At 40.5% G+C, this 19,658-nt stretch overlaps 1 protein-coding gene across 3 annotated transcripts in view; it reads left to right on the top strand.

Annotated features, from left to right (window-relative positions):
- The first annotated feature begins 2,215 nt into the window (after nucleotides 1-2,215).
- The window catches only part of lrba (LPS-responsive vesicle trafficking, beach and anchor containing), a 198,456-nt gene continuing 181,013 nt past the window's right edge, over nucleotides 2,216-19,658 (top strand). For all 3 annotated transcript variants that reach the window (XM_078262819.1, XM_078262827.1, XM_078262811.1), the window contains exon 1: nucleotides 2,216-3,126. In XM_078262819.1, the coding sequence (XP_078118945.1) occupies nucleotides 2,941-3,126 (186 nt within the window). In that variant the 5' untranslated portion in view covers nucleotides 2,216-2,940. The remainder of the gene's footprint in view (nucleotides 3,127-19,658) is intronic.

Genomic DNA, 19,658 nt, shown 5'->3' with positions numbered 1-19,658 from the left:
GCCTCTCTTGGGTGGTGCTGCTGGCGACCATGACTCCCAAGGTCCCTGAGGGCTTAGCTACACTTTAATAGGAGGTCAGTAGTAACAGTGATGCCAGCTGCCTCTGTGGCAACAACACTCATAGTCGCTAAACCATCCTGCAGAGCAAATACTGTATGTAGTACCGTACTCTATATCCAGTATGAGCAGAGAAAGGAGAAGAAATATATGGAATTGTTTAATACAGATTATACCTTTACAGATTGTGTTTTAGTTGGATTTTCCTTCATGCAGTAATATAAATGAATACAAACTGGGACTTCTAAGCTATTATGTAAACATCTGACATGCATGGGCTGATGGTAGTGATTTAAAAAGGCAAGCAAAGCAGAGCTGTCACTTTGCTTTAATGTTTGGTTCCCGATGCCCTGGGATGCACACATCGGTCAATGTGCTGTTGTGCTACAGAAAAACTACATTCTAAATTTCAACCCCCCTTTCTGCTTGTTTTTTGTTGATGAATGTTTTTTTAATAGCATAAAGCTGTGTTGGTTGTTTGTTAAAAAAACAAGTTTCCCTCTGGGGCTCATAGTATGGTACAGTAATGTATTGATGTATAATGTATGATACTTTTTCACATGTTATAGTCTGGGATTATTTTCTGTGATTTTTACTGTATCCACAGCTGCTGAATGAATGAGTTTGTATTCTAAATTCATATTATATCCTTGGAAAATTGTATTTAAAAAACTAGTTTAATCCCATGCACTGTCTGTGTACTGGATGTGTTTTTCTTGCTCTCTTTAAGAAAATAAAAACATTTGATCACAAAAAATAAAATAAAACTAGGCTACTAGTGGCCGGGTTGGTTCAGTGGGTAGAGCAGGCGCACATTTACATAGAGGTTTATGCCTCGACGCAGAGGTCCAAGGTTCGAGTCCGACCAGTGACGATTTCCTGCATGTCTTCCCCCCTTTCTCACCTAGCTGTCCTGTCAAATAAAGGTGGAAAAGCCCAAAAAATCATCTAAAAAACTAGGCTACTACTTGGTTTAAGGGGTTATTGTTGTGCCATGCAGTATGTAGCCCTGTATAAATTCTTCACATGCCTCTGGGTTTTGTAATGAAGTAATAAAACTACCACCCTGTTCAGTAATTGGTATAATTAGGGCCTTATTCCCCTATTGCAGTGTTGCAAAAGGAGATTAAAGAAATAAAATACTATAAAGTCACTATAAAAAGGTCTTCAGTGACATTATTTTTATAATATTCAATCTGCATTTAATTGAGATTAGTGGCAGAAAGCAGGTTAACTTGTTTGTTTGACTGTTCATTTAAACTTGTGTCAGCCTAAAAAAGAGGACACTATCACTAAACTTTGGTGAAAAGAATATTCAGATCCTTTAAGTCATAATACAATGCAACAATACAAGTTCAAGTCCTACATTTAAAACTATACTCAAATAAAAGAACAACAGTGTTATCAGCAAAATGTACTTAAAGTATCAAAGGTCCTCGTAGTCCAGAACGGTGCAATATAATAAAAAAATATTCTAAAATATTTTTAATTACTTAGCTTATAGTCTATAGTCTACTATGCATCTGTTCCTGTACTTCAGCTGCCTTGACACTTCAATTTTTCTGATCTGATTTTATATACAATTATGCAGTTTAGAACAATGCATGAGATTATAGTAACCCATACTATTTTTGAATGTAAAATCTGAGTCTGTAAGACATGCACAGATTCTTTATGTATAAATACCATGGTCTAAAAATACTCATGTAATAATACATTACAAGTCAAAGGAATGCATTCAAAATGTTACTTATGTAAAAGTACTTAACGGCAAAATGTCTTTAAAGTATCAGAAGTACTCATTATGCAGAATGGCTCTTTTCAAAGTGTTATAGTATATAGTAGTATATATATGGGGTAATACAATATTTCCATCTGAAATGTAGTGTAGTAGAAGTAAAAGAGGCAGAAAATGCAAATACTCAGGTAAAGTACAAGTATGTCAAAAGTGTACTCGAGTAAAGTTAGTACATGCACAGAGTTATTTTCCACCACTGCCTTTATATCCCTGTCATTATGTTGTTGTTGTTGTGACTGAATAAATATGGAAGCACTGTTGATTTTAACGGAATCCCAGCGTGTCGTGCTAGAAAGCCACCTGAGCGGCACACCTGCCAGTGATCTGAAAAAGCCTCAGCTCACCACTGCGCATGCGCCAATCACTCAAGGCTACTGTCATGGCGGTGGCGAGCTGAAGCTACCGGGGCAAATCAGGAAGAGAATGCAGCGCAGCTGGGTTAACGTTGACATTTAAGCAAGTCTGTGGAGTTTGCCGGGGAGGACCGAGCACACTTCTGTCCTTTGTCGACTTCTACCGGAGATACTGACGAACTTACCTCCTTTCCAGTTGTGAGTTTTTGCTTCTGCCGAGCGCGCTACCTGTCAAGTGTCTGGACTCAGTGACAATAGCAACTTCCACCACTGTACGGAGACATTAAAGTCACCGTATCCTCGTTTGCCATTTGACCGAGCAGACGGCAAAACAGGTAAAGGGTGAGCTTTGCTTCACCTGCTACCCCCCCGCCCCCTCCTGCAACAGACTTCCTTGCGGCTTTTAACGGCATTAATCCATCCGTCTGGGATCCAGTTACGGACCAGGGGAGAGAAGTAAAAACGTTAGTTCACTGTGGAGTGAAGCGGTGACATGATCTAGTCCCGCAGTGTCAACGACTAACAAATTATCCTTGCGCCTTTTCCCCCCACTTTCGCTAAACAGTTTTGGATGGGGAGGAAAACATTTGGTTTGTGTGCCTGTAGACTGTCAACAACTCAGCTGAAGGGGATATAGAGCCCTTTGCCTCCGACATCGGTTGCTGTCACCACCATTGGAGGTGAACAGGTGCCTTACCTGTGAACACCACCTGTCCCGTCCTTCCTTTAGCAATGGCTAGCGAGGAGACAGCGGGCTCTGCGCAGCCAGGTGATGGAAAGGACGGGAGATCAGGCGCCATGGCGCTCAACCCCGGAGTGCCTATCAGGGGGATAAAGATGAAATTCGCCGTGCTTGCTGGCCTGGTGGAAGTTGGGGAAGTTTCCAACCGAGACATTGTGGAGACGGTGTTCAACCTGGTAAGCTGATTATGAGAGCTCAGGATAGGCCTTAGATAACACTATTACGCTGTAGTAGACTACTACAGTGACATCTAAACGTTTGGAAAAGTCTGACATCATCCTCATCTGCATTAAATAGGCGTTAATGGCCTTGCAACACAAAATGAAGTGGAATAGGCCTTCTTTAGCACCAATGGTTTTACTGAGACTTTATGGCGATCAGCACACGTCGGAAACTGCCATGAGTCATATGCTAAATTACTTATATTTTGGTTTTCCTTGTTGCCCTTATATTAAATAGTATATTCTTTATTTATTATACCAAATAACTTGGTCTACAGCTTTTAGAGTTTGTTACAGTTTCAGTGCAAAAACGAGGCTTATGTTGTGTTACAGTTCTCATTTGGCATATTTCTTATTGGTCTAATTTCATATGCCTATTACAATTTTATACAGTTTTATATAACATGTAATTATTAGGTTTGATCAAGAAATTAAATGAGACTGGATGCTATGTCAGGAGACTGATCCTGGCAGAAAAGCTGTTGGAAGCAAATCAGCTGCTGCTTTTTTTGTGTGTGTCTGTGTGTCTCAGTCTTATCTGGCTACTACCTGTTGGCCACCCTAAAGTCCTCATCCAGCTTTGTCTGTCTGCAACACTGATGGCCCTTTGGCAGCCCGTGCCCGAGGTTATGAAATGCCCTTTGCAGAACCTGCACTAGAATGAATGAAACTACCGGTAACAAGGTAGTTTAGCGTGAAGGTGAGAGCATGCTCAAATAGTTTGGCTGCTCAGGTGGGAGGGAATGAGAGGTGAAGGTGGAACCAGTAAAACTGCTTTGTCACTGTGGCAACACAATGGAGTCCTTTCAGGAAAGGGAGGCTCATCCTCCATGTCTGTAGTCACAAAGTTTGCTCCAACACCAACCCCCACAGTGAATTGTAGTAAGGATACTTCTCCTCATGAGGCTGTATTATTCCATCATCCAACCAGCTAGTCAAATACTCCATCTAAATGGGTACAGCAAATAAGCAAAAATACAGATCAAAAATTCTTTGTAGATTTTAACTAGACCTATAGCTAGTACATTTTTTTTTTCTTCTTCTTCACGTTAAGCCTGAGGTGTAAACTGAAATATTGTTGCAAAATGTCCCTCACACGTTCCCAAAACAGCAGTAAATCGTCACATTTGAGAAGCTAGAACCAGCAAATATTGAATTATCAACATACTATGGCATTTCAGCATTAGCCGGGAGCTATTTTACAATCCAAGCTGTTTTCTTCATTGTTCAAGAGGATGTTTATTTGAAAATAATAATTTCAGCTGTAAGTGCAGACTGCCAACGTTGTGAGTGGCTTTGGTGTGGTAAATGTTGGTTTAAGGGACATTTGTTGTATTTTCTTTAATACAAAATGTAGAATCAGTATTTTAATAAGAGCTACATATTTAATAGAATAGTTGGCTGCCAATCACTCTATTACTTTAATGAGTCAGAAAAACATGTGACTGCCTGTAGTGACTTTAGATTTGTGAGTCAGAAAAAAATAACTATCCCAACAAGGTATTTTTTTCAGTTGCACAGTCCAAAGAGAGATAGGTAATTACTTATATAGGCCTATGTTGTTGTGTTTTTTTTTGGTGCAATTTCTTGAGCAGGAGAGACAGCCAGGCAAACATTTTGACAGAATTATCAGTGTGCAGCTCTGCCTGTGCCCCTGGGACTCAATGTTTAGCATGGTCAGTGTCATTTTAGGGTTTTGAGCGATAGCACCATGCATTTCATTATGCTCACTACCCTCCACACTCTTTCTCTCATACCCTCCACATCCTCTGCTCCTTCAATTGGGTTATAATCTGATTTACCACAGAGGCCAGACTTCTCTTTAGCAAGCTTTTGCAGCCTTCTCAATGCACGAGTCTTCCACTGTATTTGGTTGAATGCAACGTAGTTTCCTCAGGAGGTGTACCTTAAAATATTCTAGTGTGACCTAAAACCGTTGTGATGACTTGTGACACATGGGCTAGGGCTATGCACAACAGGATTCTATTTTTTTTTTTAAAAGCAGCTCATTATGTTGGCTTTGTTTTTGCCTCATATTTAGTCAAAGGAACTGTACCTCACACTACACTGTGGATTGTAGGGTACTACACTATCTCTGTTTCAGTTGAAAGTGAAAGTAAAGTTGAGAATGAGGAGTTGAAACCTTTTTAAGCCTCCTCTTTGTAATAATTAACTGTTCATATTTAAACTAGTATCCATAATGTTTTTAATAAAGGGTGGATTATCCTAAACACACAGCTACATATTAACTGTAGGCTCTCACTGTAACTGTAGTCTTTCATATTCTGCTACTGAGAGATGTTGGCTGTCATGGCTTGTTGGATCGTACCTGTCTTGGTTGAACCTCAGTCTTTTAAAGCAGACCTACTTTGCTGGAGGCAGTGAACTTCACAACATTTCACCCCCATTTCATTTATTTTTTTCTTGTATTGAAACCAAGCATAAGTACAGTAGTATCACGCGCAAAGATATAGCATGATTTCTGTTTTTTTTACGGTTACGCAATGTTGCTTGAGAGCAGCAATGAACAATATATTTTACACTTTATCAAAGGACTAATAATAATATGAAAGGCCTACTCACAATCCACTGAGAATCAATGCCCTTCCTGACAACCCTACGTAGCTTTCTATCAGCTCATTGTTTTCTCATGGTTTGTGGCACCAAAAAAATCGAAACCAAACTGATTCAGATAAAGTGCTAGTCAGCATCTCGCAGCCCACAAGCTCACACAAACTGATAATGCTTTTTACACTGCACAACGGTACTGGTGATGAACAAAGTTGAACATTTTGCAAGCCAGCAGACCATTAGAGACCTATTTCTGGCTACCTGTCAAATTCCAAATGGTCCAGTGGTCATTGCTGTTTCAGCCCTATAGTTTGGTCGACCAACTCTTGAGAAAAATATCTGCGTCTCTTGCATTTGGTAAATGTTTGACTTTCTTTCCTAGTCACTCGTTTACTTCATCCTTTCAGGCAGGTAGCATACAGTCACCTTGTGTAAGCTCCTGTGCTCACCCACAGTTTAAAGGTGCTCTAAGCGATGTCACGTGTTTTTTAGGCTACAACATGTTTTGTCACATACAACAAACATCTCCTCACTATCCGCTAGCTGCCTGTCCCCTGAACACACTGTAAAAAATCGCGGTCTCTGTAGACAGCCCAGGCTCCACAAACGGCAACAAAAACAAATTGCAGCAACCTGCACCACGAAAGATACACAAACAGTGTTCCAGCCAATAACCGTCAAGAAGGATTTGGGGGTGGGGTTTGGGTGGTTAGTGTGTGTAAGGGAGGGAGAGGGGACGTGATGAGGAGGAGGGAGGGGCGAGCTAGCCTCCGTTTTGTTTGACAATACTTTGAACGTCAAGAAGTGATGTCACCCAACATCGTTTAGAGCACCTTTTAACTGGAAGCAGCATTGATTTGGTTTTCTTGGTCTGGCTTACCAAAACAATATGCTTGAGGCTGCAAGGAGCTGCAAAGTGGGGTGTTAATTTTCAGTCAGGTTGTCTCTGCAACAAACACTACTCCTGACTGATGTATCTGTCTACTCTGTCACTTTTTGTTGACATCAAGGTGTGACGTACATGTTGTTTATGCAAAGCTGGCAAGCAGTTAATATGGAAGGTACGACTTGTTTATTCAAAGACGGTTGTCTTATTTAATACATGATAAGACATAATAGCATCTCCTGATGTAGGATAATAATGGATGAGACCGAGATGAAGATTTCCACAACGCAAAATGAGTGTTCCCAGCACCAAGGTTCACGGCTTCCCTGTATTAAGTGGCAATATCAATGTTAAAACATTTGCCACAGAAACAAAATGAAATGCAAATATTAGGGCATTGGGGCCAGTGTGTACAGTTTATGCTTTTTTTGTGAGGATCCAGTATTACAATATTGGGCCCCCTCCATTATATCAGTCAACCCCTTTTTAAAAAAGAGAAAAGTAACATACGTCAACAACAGCATCACCTGCTCCAATATCACAATAACATTACAATGCTGCCTTCCACTGAGTAGAGTATAGAATCTTCCAGGACTCTGTAAACCATTGACGAATGTAGAGCTCTGTGGCTCATGGCTCCTCTGTTAGGTGACACAGGAGATGGGTGACCTCGTTGTGTGGAATGTAACGTTGGCTTTACCTGAAATTAAGGTCATAGGGTTGGATGGTGGCTCTGTGGACAGCAGTGGAAACCAAAGCTATCCGTGCACATGGTTGTGTTCATGTCCTTGTTTCTTTCCCATTTGAATTTGAAGCGTTATATTAAGGATTTTTTTAAGGATTTATTTCATATTTGTCCATTTTGGGGACTCAAAATGAATTTACCCATGTCCGAGGGCCTTAAAACCAAAGGGATTCTGTTCCATTGCAGGACTTTTTGGAAAACAACTATTGATTGTTTAGAACGTAACAGCCATTAACAAAACGCTTCATATTTTCGAATGTGTATATATAAATCGTACTACCAGTCTAAATACAATTTATCAAATCTTTACTATAGTTTAAAGGTCCTCTTATGTTTCATGTCTGTTAATATTTCATGCTAAGTGCCTGTATTTAGTTTCCTTGGAAGGGTCAACTGCAGAAAAAGTAGACACCTTGCTTTGTTCTGAATTGTAGGCTTTGGGTACCTTGACTTGTGTCAAAGAGAAAATCTGGTTTATTGTATTTGTTCCGAATTATTTTAAGGTAATCTTTGGTTGAACATGCACAGTATCGGTTTGGTGGTGCGTTGTTGCCCACTTTATCTATCTCTTGCACTGATGTTGACACAGAGGATCCTCCTTTGAGATGTGGGCCGTCATAAGTAAAATTAATAGTTCTAAACTGCATCTTCCCTGTGCTTCTTAAAATAGTAGTACCTTTTCTTTCACACCACTGCAGGGGAGAATCATGCAAAGTAGCTGTGCTCTGGAATTTAAAATGTATCAGGTTTTTAGAACCGTGATATTGATTTGGTATCGGCACAGGCTATTTTTTCATTTCTTAAGTAGCGACGAAGGGCAGCAGTTAGATAGTGAGATATGGTATCAGAAAAGTATATAATATACAAGTAATATAACCACTTTATACTATTGGTTTCCAGCCCGGGAGATGGGTTTTGGTTGTATGTGCCAAGGTTTCTTTGTGATTCAACGTAAACCGTTAAACGGTTTAACTATTAATATGTTCCTGCTTACTCCTCACATGAGAAAAACGCAATAGGAAAGTAGGAGATCAAAGTCCTTCTAGGCTTAATGATGTGGCCTTTCAAAATAAATAATCACTGCAATAATGTTAGTTATGACCCTGAGGATCAGTATGACAGTGTGTGTGCTGATGTAGACAGGAAGGCAATAAGCGCACAAACTATCCCTTCAGTTGTACACAATAACGCAAGTGGTAGGGCAGCGAGGGCGATCCTCGTCCTCTCTCCAGGCATGCTCTGCCCTCTGTGGCAGTAACAAAGAGCCCTCTAATCTGACACATGAATGAAACCCTATCTGCCTCTCTCTGTTATCTGTTGCATCAGCCCAGTTCCACGGTCACACCTTTTCCCCCTTTCTCCAGTTTGAAGCACTTGAGGGCGGTTGTCTAAATAAGCATGACTCGACTCTGTTTATGGTCGTAAGTGTGTCATTTCTTCATTTTACCAGTGCATTCAATGCTCGTAAGTTTTGTCCTTCAACAAAAGAGCCTGTAACGTCTCATCCGTTACAGGAGTAAAATCAACACAGGGAGCATCTTGAGGGTGAGCACGCAGGTTAGACTAGCCAGCATGCAATTTAGCTGTAATTGGTTCTAAATGGCCACCACTGAAATTTTCGTTTTTCTGCTTACCTGTATAGTCCTTATTTAGCCCCCAAGCAGATCCGATAATACACCCATCATGCCTCCTCACCTGCTGTGTGCTGACAAACAAGCAGATGGCCTCAGGAGTCAACGATATTTGCAAGAGATGTGTGTCAACAAAGATTGTCTTTCTCTTTTAAGAAAGCTTAAGATACCGTATTTCGGGGCTTCGTGGCAGTGAAATATCTCTGAAATGGTTTCTTTTTCAAACTCAACAGATATTTGATGTGACGATTGTTAGCCCGTAGGTTTTCACATCTGTTTTTGGACACAGTGCTTATGAAAACTTGTTGCACATGGCAATTTGGTCCTCAACTATCTAAAAGGATTGTTGTCTTTTGCTCCTTGCAATTAGACCTATGGTGTTTGTAATCCTGACCTATTGGGTTAGGATTATTTTGTGCTGGCTGTCACAGTATTTTGATACAGCTCAGAATAACCAATTAGTTTCATTGTTTAAACATGTTCCAGCCTAATGAGCACGATTCTAATAATTTGTTTGGATTTGGTGCGCTTATTTGCAGACTAATTATTAGGCTCTTTTGTAGACCTGTGTGTGTGTACAGTTGGTATACATGGAAACGGAATACATTTTCTACAAGACATGATGCTTATCAAAGTCTTGTGTGTTAGAGAGAAGACACAATAGAAAAAACATCTCATCTGTTCACTTGGTTTAAAAATTGTCAGAATAAATACCAATTATTGCAAACCCTTCAAAAAGACAAAATTGTGTTGTGTGTTTTTTTTTTTTTTTTTTCAATCTGTGGCTTGGTATTCCTCATCCTTGGCTTTCAATAAATCGGCAAAGCCATATTTCCCTCATGAGTAGTGCCTCTGAACTAGGGCTGGGCAATATATCAATATCGTGATATGAGACTAGATATCGTCTTTGATTTTGGATGTCGTGATACGACACAAGTGTCATCTGTCCCTGGTTTTAAAGGTTGCATTACAGTAAAGTGATGTAATTTTTTTTTTTAACCTACCAGAATGTTCTAGCTTTTCTATTATTTGCCTTTACCCACTTAGTTATTATATACACATTAATGATGATTATTTATCAAAAATCTCATTGTGTAAATATTTTTTTGTAAGCACCAATTATCAACCCTACAATATCGATATTGAGGTATTTGGTCAACAATATCGTGATGTTAGATTTTTTCCATATAGCCCAGCTCTACTCTCAACCAACAGCAGACCTCATTCTCTATTCAAAGCATTCAAATTCAACTTTGAGTGTTAAGTGAAGGATTAACCAGTCACAATCATTTCTCTATATCTCCAATTGTTGCAGTCAGTGACACTATCTGTTTTTAGGAAACGGGGCCATAGTGGAATCTACTTCTTGGCCTACATATATCCTCTTAATGTTTCTTCTATAAACGGTGCCAGCTCACAAAGTCATTTTAACAGAATGCTACTGGTTATGCTGGTGGAAGCTGGGAACAGGATTTGTTGTGGGAGCCTCTCAAAGACCAAACCCTTAATTAAACTGTGCCCCAGAATCAGCCACAGGGGCAATTAGAAACTGTATGTCCTACATAAAGAGCAAACTTGCGGTGTGTTAGACCGAATGCCCTTCTCTGCTGCAGCTTCATTTTGACTTTTTGATTTTGACATACTCTTGCCCAGTGCAGCTTTATTGTTATGTAGTTGCACGCACCGATGCACAAATTACCCCTCGCTTGGCTTTTGCGTGATCCCTCCATTCACCGTCCATCCATTTTCTTGCTGCTCAGTAACACTCAAAATTGTTCAGCTAGCCAACAGGTCAACCGCTAGCATGTTCGGACATTGCATTTCATTGTAAGCATAGCAAGGCAGCTAGGCTACATAGCCAGGTTACAGCAAACAACCTGATAGCTACCTATGCTACCTAGCTTCAACCGTCTATGCTAGCTGCCTAGCAGCCGGTGTTCTGTTGCGGTCTTGCGTGTTGTTTTCGCGACCACGCCCCTGAGGCAAAATTTCGCGAGGTGTTTCGCTGTGTGGAACCCTACTGTACTCCCCCCTTTTTTTGTTGCTTGGTGGCACTGGTTACTATACTTCCAGAATACTATGAAACTCAAAATATGTTGTTATAGTCCCCTTTAAACACAGCACTATACAGGTTGTGCATCACGTTTGACATTGGTCACAAAGCTCAGTCATTTTTTTTTTTTTTTTTTTATTCACTCGATATGAAGTGCACCTTGAGTAATCAGTAAACAGTAAAACAGTAAAAATGTGTTTTATAGTCCCAATGACTAATGCATACTGGTTGCACACACACCATGCAAAAACTATACCTACTGCCACCTTTATGTGCTAGCACATGTTGGAACACTGTAACAGAGCTTTTGGCTTAATGGGAAGCAATATTAACCTCCCAGCCCTCTATCTTCTCTTCACAGTAGGTGCTGTAATGATATGCTACTGATGGCCTGCCAGCCAAGTTTCCTTGTTGGATGCTGGAAAAGGTGTGAATATTAAAACATAATATGAAATGCTGCTCCTTTTGTAAAAGAAATGTTATGTTGAAGCCTTAAGGTGTTGGCTCACTCTAGTCCCGGCTGGGGAGATTTCTCAAAGGAAAACACAATACAATTGTTAAGTGAGATCACAGGCGCTTTTAACAGGTTTAATGCTATGAGCCTCAATCCCAACACATGTTTTTCCTCTCTAATGTGCTTTAGCACTGTCCACCTTTTTTTTCTCCTTGTTTTTAGGCAGATTACACTTGTAAATATTACACAAAATTGTATCTTGTTAGGTCTCTTGTGATGAGGCGATGAGAAATGGCTTTTTAAGGCTCACTGTGATAGAATTGGGAATCTGGCAAATGGCACATTGTCTTTGCATAATGCACCATGGTCTGAAAAGTTGTGCTTTTTATTCCCAATGCAATTGCATCATATCGCCATCATTTTCTTATAGGTTAGGAGTCAGTGTCACAAGATATTTATACTATGCTTTCAGTATAGGGCTTGATGTCAGACCATTCTTAACCCCTGTACACTTTACTCAAATTAATTTAATTCAGTTATGTTTTGAGAAAATGTTGAGTAATTACTGTACATTCCCCAAGATTCATTTGCACACAAGAACACTGTTTCCAGTGAGCTCTTAGCAGTCCTTAGAACTGTGATACTTAGAGACCCCTCAATGTGACTCGATACAACTGGCTCACATGCAGTCACACTAAGTTAGCAACTCCCTATGCCCTGGGAAGGATATTTGGCAAAGATAGGTTTTTAGGTGATTCTTAGATAGAAAAGGAGGGAGAAAGGGGATGACATGCAGCAAAGGGTCGCAAGTCGGATTTGAACCCAGGCCACTGCAAAGGACCTACATGGGGCGCACACTATACTGGGTGAGCTAGAGGTCGCCCCATTCTTTTTGTTTTTGCAATGGTCTATGCTTTTGTTTTGAAGTTAATACTTTTTTAGTCCAAAATGTGCAGTAGGTTTTACGGAGGCACATTGCAGCATGAGTCATTGCCCTCTATGCTCTAGACCAGTGGTTCCCAACCTTTTTTCCTTGGTGCCCCCCCTACTTATGTCTAAGAAAAGCTGAGCCCCCCATCCAAAACCGAAGTTGAGGTAACTCTCGAGATGGAGCTTACTTTCTTTTTTGATACAGAGGAGTTATCAGCACTTTTACGTTTCTCCGCTATGTTTCATTCATAAAATAGTGATGCCGTGGCGGCAGGAAAAATGAGGATGATAGCAGCTGACCTGATGACAGCCAGGGTCCCAGGTTAAGAGGTCCCGGAGGTTTGGCCTACTAAGTAGCCTGCCTACAATTTTTAAGCGAGAACAAAAATATATAGATTTTATACAGACTTTTGTATACATTATATATTCTAGTGTATTATTATAATTTGTTTAACATGTGCAAATTTTTTTTTTTTTACCTCAACCTCAAACCAGATAAAGACTTGCGCACCCCCTGTGAGCTTTGCCGCCCCCCTGAGGGGTCCCTGGACCCCAGGTTGGGAACCACTGCTCTAGACACACACGCAAACAAATCAGCCTTTGCCCAACAGGACTGGCCCTAAATACTGACCAATTAGCTTTTCCCCCCCTCCATGCTCGTAAGCAAATGTTCTAGTTGCAGCTTTTGGTATATTCTTCTGTATTAGTCATGGGTTAGACGGCATGATTCCACTCTTTTTAAAGAGATCTGCTTTACCCTATCTCTTAGTTGTTTGGTAGTTTAGTTTGTCAAATTATAGCCATGCATACAACTTAGCTATGCTTGTGTGATAGAGCTGTCATGTTGAAACTGGGTTATTTTTAGGTGAGACTCACATTGACATATAAACTACACCCTTTGATTATAGGTACACATACAGTATGCAGGCTTTACGTGCACACCTGCAATGTGTGTATCCAAGACCAGGTGTATGACAACAATCCAAACTTCTGCCCTGACTGGATATTTGGCGGTGTTACTGTGTAAGCTTGTATGAGTCTGAATGGGAAACATGAAACGGGGCCTGTTGAACTGAAGTTTTTCTTAGTGTGCTAAGACTACAGTAGAAAGCCGAGCAAATTATTACTGTGCCTTGCTGTGTAATATGGACAGTGCATGGTGCTGAAATGAGGTCTAATAATATTACCAGATAAAGAATCGATTAAAAAGGTGAAACTGCTTAATTGTTTTTATTCAAATTGAAATTTTGAGGATCATATTAACCAAGATACATTTGTGTCTCACAAAAGCAAATGACAAGATTGATCTCTTTTCTAACAGCAGTTATGTTACAAAGAGGCAGTGACTCTCTTAAGACAGTAATTATCATCTTTTTTTTTTTTATTTTACATTGTTTTGAGAGAGATAATGGCTTTAAATTAGTAGTTAATGTTCTGGCTTTGACTGTAGCGTAGCGATTCTGCACACCTAATGAACTGATCAAGCTAATGTCCAATTCAAAGTCACTTCTATGTCTAGACATATTAGCCTACATGTGCAGGGCGGTAGGTCTAGACAAGGCTGCTGTAGAAACCCAGAGTTGGCACTGAAGCTACGGCAAGAGGAATTCAAACTTTATCAGACAATTTTATAAATTGAATACATTAAAATAATACTGAAATAAATGAACGTGCATAACATGGAGGCTTATATCTTCACTGCACCTGTAACCCGGATTTTCCACCGGGTGCGTCTAAGAAGCGGAGCATCTTGCCTGCCTGACTTGCAGATTTGATTGTCTCTACAAGTACTTGAAAGAACAATCGCGTGTTTATTAAGATGGTATCTACCTTCCACTCCAAGCACTCCTGCAATTAAACTCCATGCCTTCTCTTTCCTGGCATTGTCCCAAAAGGATCTGTGGTGTCTAATGTTTTTCCACCTCCAAGATGAATCTCTCGTCGTCCATGCTGTTGTACAGGAGACCTATACGCTATTGGGTGATATGTTTTGGTAAATTGAGGCTCTCGCTGTTTTATTTCCTGCGCGGCTGTCTGAACGCCCCACACCTGGAGTTTATCTTTAGGGGAGCGGAGAGCCGCTTCACGCACGCTTCTGGGACGTGCCGTGATGCGGGTGGTGGAATACCAAACCGTGACTTGACTGGCCGGGATTGCTCGCAGGGGTCAATCTGTGTCGGCCGTCCAGTGAACAGTGCTAAAAAAAACTGGCCCATGGTTCAACCTGACTGCCGACCACTAGATGTTTCCTCTACCCTTGACCTGTTTTCACACCCTCTACATCAGCAACTCATCTGTTGCCAAGGTCTGGCATGCAACCAGTAGGGAATACATGCAACACGTAAGAGATGCAGTCCATAAATAAACCCCGCACTATAAAATGTAACACAGTATTTACTGTTAAAGGTCTTATAAATCGGTGCCATGCACTCAGAACTACCACTTGCTATACTGCAAGGTCTCAGTGGCCCACAACCACAAAAGGAAACTCTTGCTCATGCTATTGCTGAAATGCCAGCCACTAAAGCAGTAATTGCTTATGCAATAACTCAATGGCATCCTTTACTACTTTTTTTGCCCTGTATAAACGTCAAAGCTTTGCTCACACTATTCCAATTGAATTAAATGTCAACCTCTAATACAGTATTTAAATGTCTTCTTTAAGCCTAATTGTTGACATAAAAATACAAGTAAGTTTGGGTAGCTGCAATAGGCCCCTTTTTTGAAAGATTATTTTTTGGTTTATTTGCATTTCTTTGAAGTACCAGGCTCTGCATCAGGAGAAGAAGTAGGAGGATGAGGAAAGGTTGTGGAAGGTGGAGGAGTGCATAGCCTAAATGTACGAACTTGTTTTGGGTGTATGAGGCTAAGTCGAAGGCCATGCAATCCACACCCAGATATTTAATCACCTGCCAGAACCACAGAGTAGGCATTTTGTGCGTGCGTTTGTCTTCCTGTACTCTTGATAGGATTACGGCATGTTGTGGAACTAATGTTCTATGTTTATTAGTTTATGTATTAAATGCATACCGTTAAATTGAAACGTAGCACTTTGGGGCAGATGTAAAAGGATAGTGTAAAACGTTTTGGCAGGTGTACTACTATTGTGACATTTATTCCTTCAATCTGGCTGAATAATTTAGTAACAGCTTCTTCTGTAGGCAGTAAGCATATATAGAGCTCAACAGTCCCGCCCACAGCGGGTTCCGGAAGTAAAAATACAATGCAATGTCTCCATTGACATTTGCAGTATAAGCCATAAAATCGTAACCGTCGATGGTAGACTTAAAACCAGCTTGCGTACATGACTAAGCGATTGTATATGCTCATATAGACGCCAAAAATCATGGGGCACTAACCTTGTTTAGAGATAAATGTCTTTTTATTTGCGATGTCTTGGATAAGTACTTCATTACCCACAATCCCACAGTGATGACTCTGATTGGTGGAACTCATGCTGGTGAGGAGGGGGGGGTGTCGGTACCCGATCTCTGCTGCTTGCACGATCCGTCACGAGGATTTACGTCACTGCACGAATCACGATCTGTTCCCACTCTTCTGACGTTAGCCTCTGCCGGGAAGCTAATGTTAGTTTAGCTAACAGCTAATTTGGCTAACCGCTAGCTGACAGCTTCAGCTTCAGTGTAAAATAACGTTAACTCAAACTTAACACTGGGTAAAGCCGTCTACAGCTGATGTAACAGCCGTTATATATGTTAACGGTTATTATCAGGTTTTATTTTGAGGGTCTTTAAAAGTTATTACATGCTGTCTCAGCTAGCGGTTAGCCGAATTAGCTGTTAGCTAAAGTAACGTTAGCTTCCTTTGTTCAGTGGTGTGCGGTGGTTTATGGGATGAGTAGTTCCTTCGCTCTGTGATGACGATGTGTACACAGTCTTGTACCTTTTTAACTCTTTGGGGATTTTCTGATCGTTTTTTTTACTCGAAATGATACGTTGTATGCTTATGAGTCACGTACCACCTGGTTAGCCTAAGGCATGGTCTAAAACTCTTTATATATGGATTTTCCCAGACGTCAATGGGAGAAATGAATGGCAAATTTACTTCCGGAACCCAAGGTCTCTCAGAGGAGGGGCGGGACTGTTGAGCTCTATTTAGCTTATATACTGTGTGATTTAGTAATAACATGTAGCAAAGGGTGTAGCTGTTTATTGAGGTTATCTCTGATTATAACCATAGATTTTTCAAGACCATTTAACTGTCTTACCAGAATCGGAAAGGGATTTATTGCCAAGTAAGTAACACTTGCAAAGAATTTGCCTTGGTGGATTATGTTGCACTGAAACATTTTGGTAGAATGCACAACATTTCAGCATATTTGATCTGACAATATTTGATTGGGAGAAATATTTTTCTTCCTTTAGACCTCACCCCTCTTGACACTTAAAAATAATACTAGGGGAATGTTAAAACAATAGATTTACAGACCCAGTCACTCAGCACAAATGCCCAAGTTACCATAGCCAAAAGTAATTGTTTTGAGTTGCTTATTTTAGTGGGCAATAAGAAATGATTCACTTTCTAATAATATTCAACTGACAAGCAGAAAATCATAAAAAAATAAATAAAAAAAATTCATTGTTATTTTAACAGAACACTAGTAAAATGCGCCTAGGCTCATGCACGTGCACACTAAGCTTGTGCACGAGCCTAGGCGCATTTTACTAATGTGCTGTTCAAATAACAATGAAATGCAGCGTTATTGACTTCAGACCAGGTTTTTGTTGGTCAATGGCACGATCACTTTCCACTGCCTCAAAATTGCAATACGCCAAGAATGCACCTGAACACACCTCCCTGTAAGACCAGCACGCCCATGGGTGCACATGGGGGTGCATTTGCTATTTAAACGACGCGGGCGCTAGACGGGAAATTGACAACTGCGTCGGGCTTTGCACTGCGCTGGGTGCAAGATAGGGTCTAACAGTTGATTTTCATACTATACTGAAATTAACTGAAACCAATGGCAGCATACAAAGTAAAATAACATTGTGCATCAATACTGTTTATAGTACTCTCTTTATGTTCATATTCTATACACTGAATGAACGCCAGTAAAGTATATGTGATTAGTAAGACTAAAATATGCAAAAAGTTAAACTTGGTCTTTTATATAGCAGAAAGACACACAGCCATGGTTTTGGATGTTTCAGATAAGGAGACAGTTGCCTCTGGGACTCCAAAACTTACTGTTAAACCTTGGTGACTTAATTCAAGGCATAATTCAATGAAACATCCGTGATGTAAGCTGCCAAATTGATAACCCCGGTGATGTTCCAGCACGAACAAACGCAACCTTAACATTTACAATAGAGGCTTGTGACCAGGTGCTGCCTGTCTGATGGTCCTGTAGATGTATGATGGCATCCACATTCTGACTCTTTATGGATTACTGCATTATTCTTTTGACATCTCAAAGACTCCTGGGTGTATGTTTGTTTGATGTGGATTTTGGCAGGACAACATACCAATAACGGGGTTTAAATCCCAGACATTTGCTGGTTCCACCATCTAAAATGACATGCACAATATTAAAAATAAAAATATAACAATGTGAAATAGTATTATTATGAAATGAGCTGCTCGCTCGCTTTCACTTCACACACGAGCAGATCAGTTTCTTCTTCTGAAAATCTCTCCTTCCTATCCGCCATCATAATCGCAGTGCGCCAAGGTACAAACGCGCCTGGCTTTTAGGGAATGGGAGATGACACTCTGATTGGTTTATTGCATGTTACGCCCAAAACGTACCCCTGATTAATGAAGACGCTAAGTACAACCCTTTTGAACCATGCGCCTGGCACACGGACCCTTTTTCCGTCAAACTAGCAAAAGTGGATTCGTACACGCCCTGAACGCACCCCTTCACGCTGTGCGCTTAGATTGTTTAAAATAGGGCCCTTAAAGACATGCTTTACCAAATAAACCAGATATCTTTTGTCAAAGTGATTGCCTCCACATCAGGGTGGAAGTACCTAATCACACACTAGCATTTGCAACCAGCGCTGTATTCAGTAGCTTTTGATAACTTTGTTGACAAGAATTTATGGAGGGATTTAGGAAGCTACATGACATAATACAAACCTCAGGAATCTGGTTGGAGGGGAACAACTGTGATAGGATATGCTGCTGCAGACCGTTTCCTGGTTCCCCATTCAGGGTTTCCTACAGGAAATTGTTTAGCCGAGGTGCTAAGCTACCCAGATCCTGTCACATCTCGTCTCTTGAGAAAAACAGTGTCGTTTTTCATGATGTTTCCGCTTCAGGAGCGGAAGCTCACCTCAGCTATGAACCATTTCATTTTTAGGCTTATGGCTACCATTGGCTCAGTTTACTGTCTTTTTAGTATAAAACTCCCTCATTGTATTACTAATCTTCCACTGCAGTTCAACAGGGAAACACTGTCTGGGGAAACAAGGAGGGAATTGTCTACTAAAAACACTGCTGAACCACCATATTAGCTTCAGAAAATCTTGAATATACATTTTTGCACAAAATGAGGACTGTAGATTATGACCCCCCCCCATTACTTGCATTGAAAGGGAAGCAATCTTTATGGATTTGGTACAAATTGTTGAATGTGGACAAAACTGTACTTACATTACATACTTCACAGGCTACCTTTTATGTACTAATCATGTGTGGGCCCTTCGTGTGGAAATTCTCATTTCACTCCTCCACGCATCAAGGCACTCTGGATGTTTATCTCTTTCCGTCTTCACCTCCCTGATCCAGCGGCTATTTTTAACATGTTGCACCAGAGCCAACCTTCATATTTACTGCCACTATGCAAACTAAAATCGTAGCCGTTGCTGTGACAAACAATGGAAATCTTTGTTTGCCTCACGATCAAGTCACTTCTTTCCATGTCTGCTATCTGGCATTCGCCTCACATTAACAGAGAGAATCTGAATTTTCTTAATGTTGGACATCTTATTCCAGACAGAGACCACACAAAGATTTTCTGAAGTAGAAAGCAATTCGGTCAATAGATCCTATTCAAGTGTTTTTTTATTTTTATTTTGAACATCTCATTCCAGAAGCAGACGACTTTAGTCGGTCAAAGTTGTTGTGGAAAATTAAAAGATTGGCCTAAAGCCTGGACTCTGATGTCTAATGAGGACCATTTCCTGCCCAGCCTTTTCCTTATGTTGACAATGGCAGCCACCCTGCAACTTAAGCTAGATTTTCAGATA

This window comes from Sander vitreus, chromosome 2 (genome assembly GCF_031162955.1).
Source record: "Sander vitreus isolate 19-12246 chromosome 2, sanVit1, whole genome shotgun sequence".
Lineage (NCBI taxonomy): Eukaryota > Metazoa > Chordata > Actinopteri > Perciformes > Percidae > Sander > Sander vitreus.
Note: the sequence above shows the minus strand (reverse complement) of the source record. Positions and strands in the feature narration are given on the sequence as shown.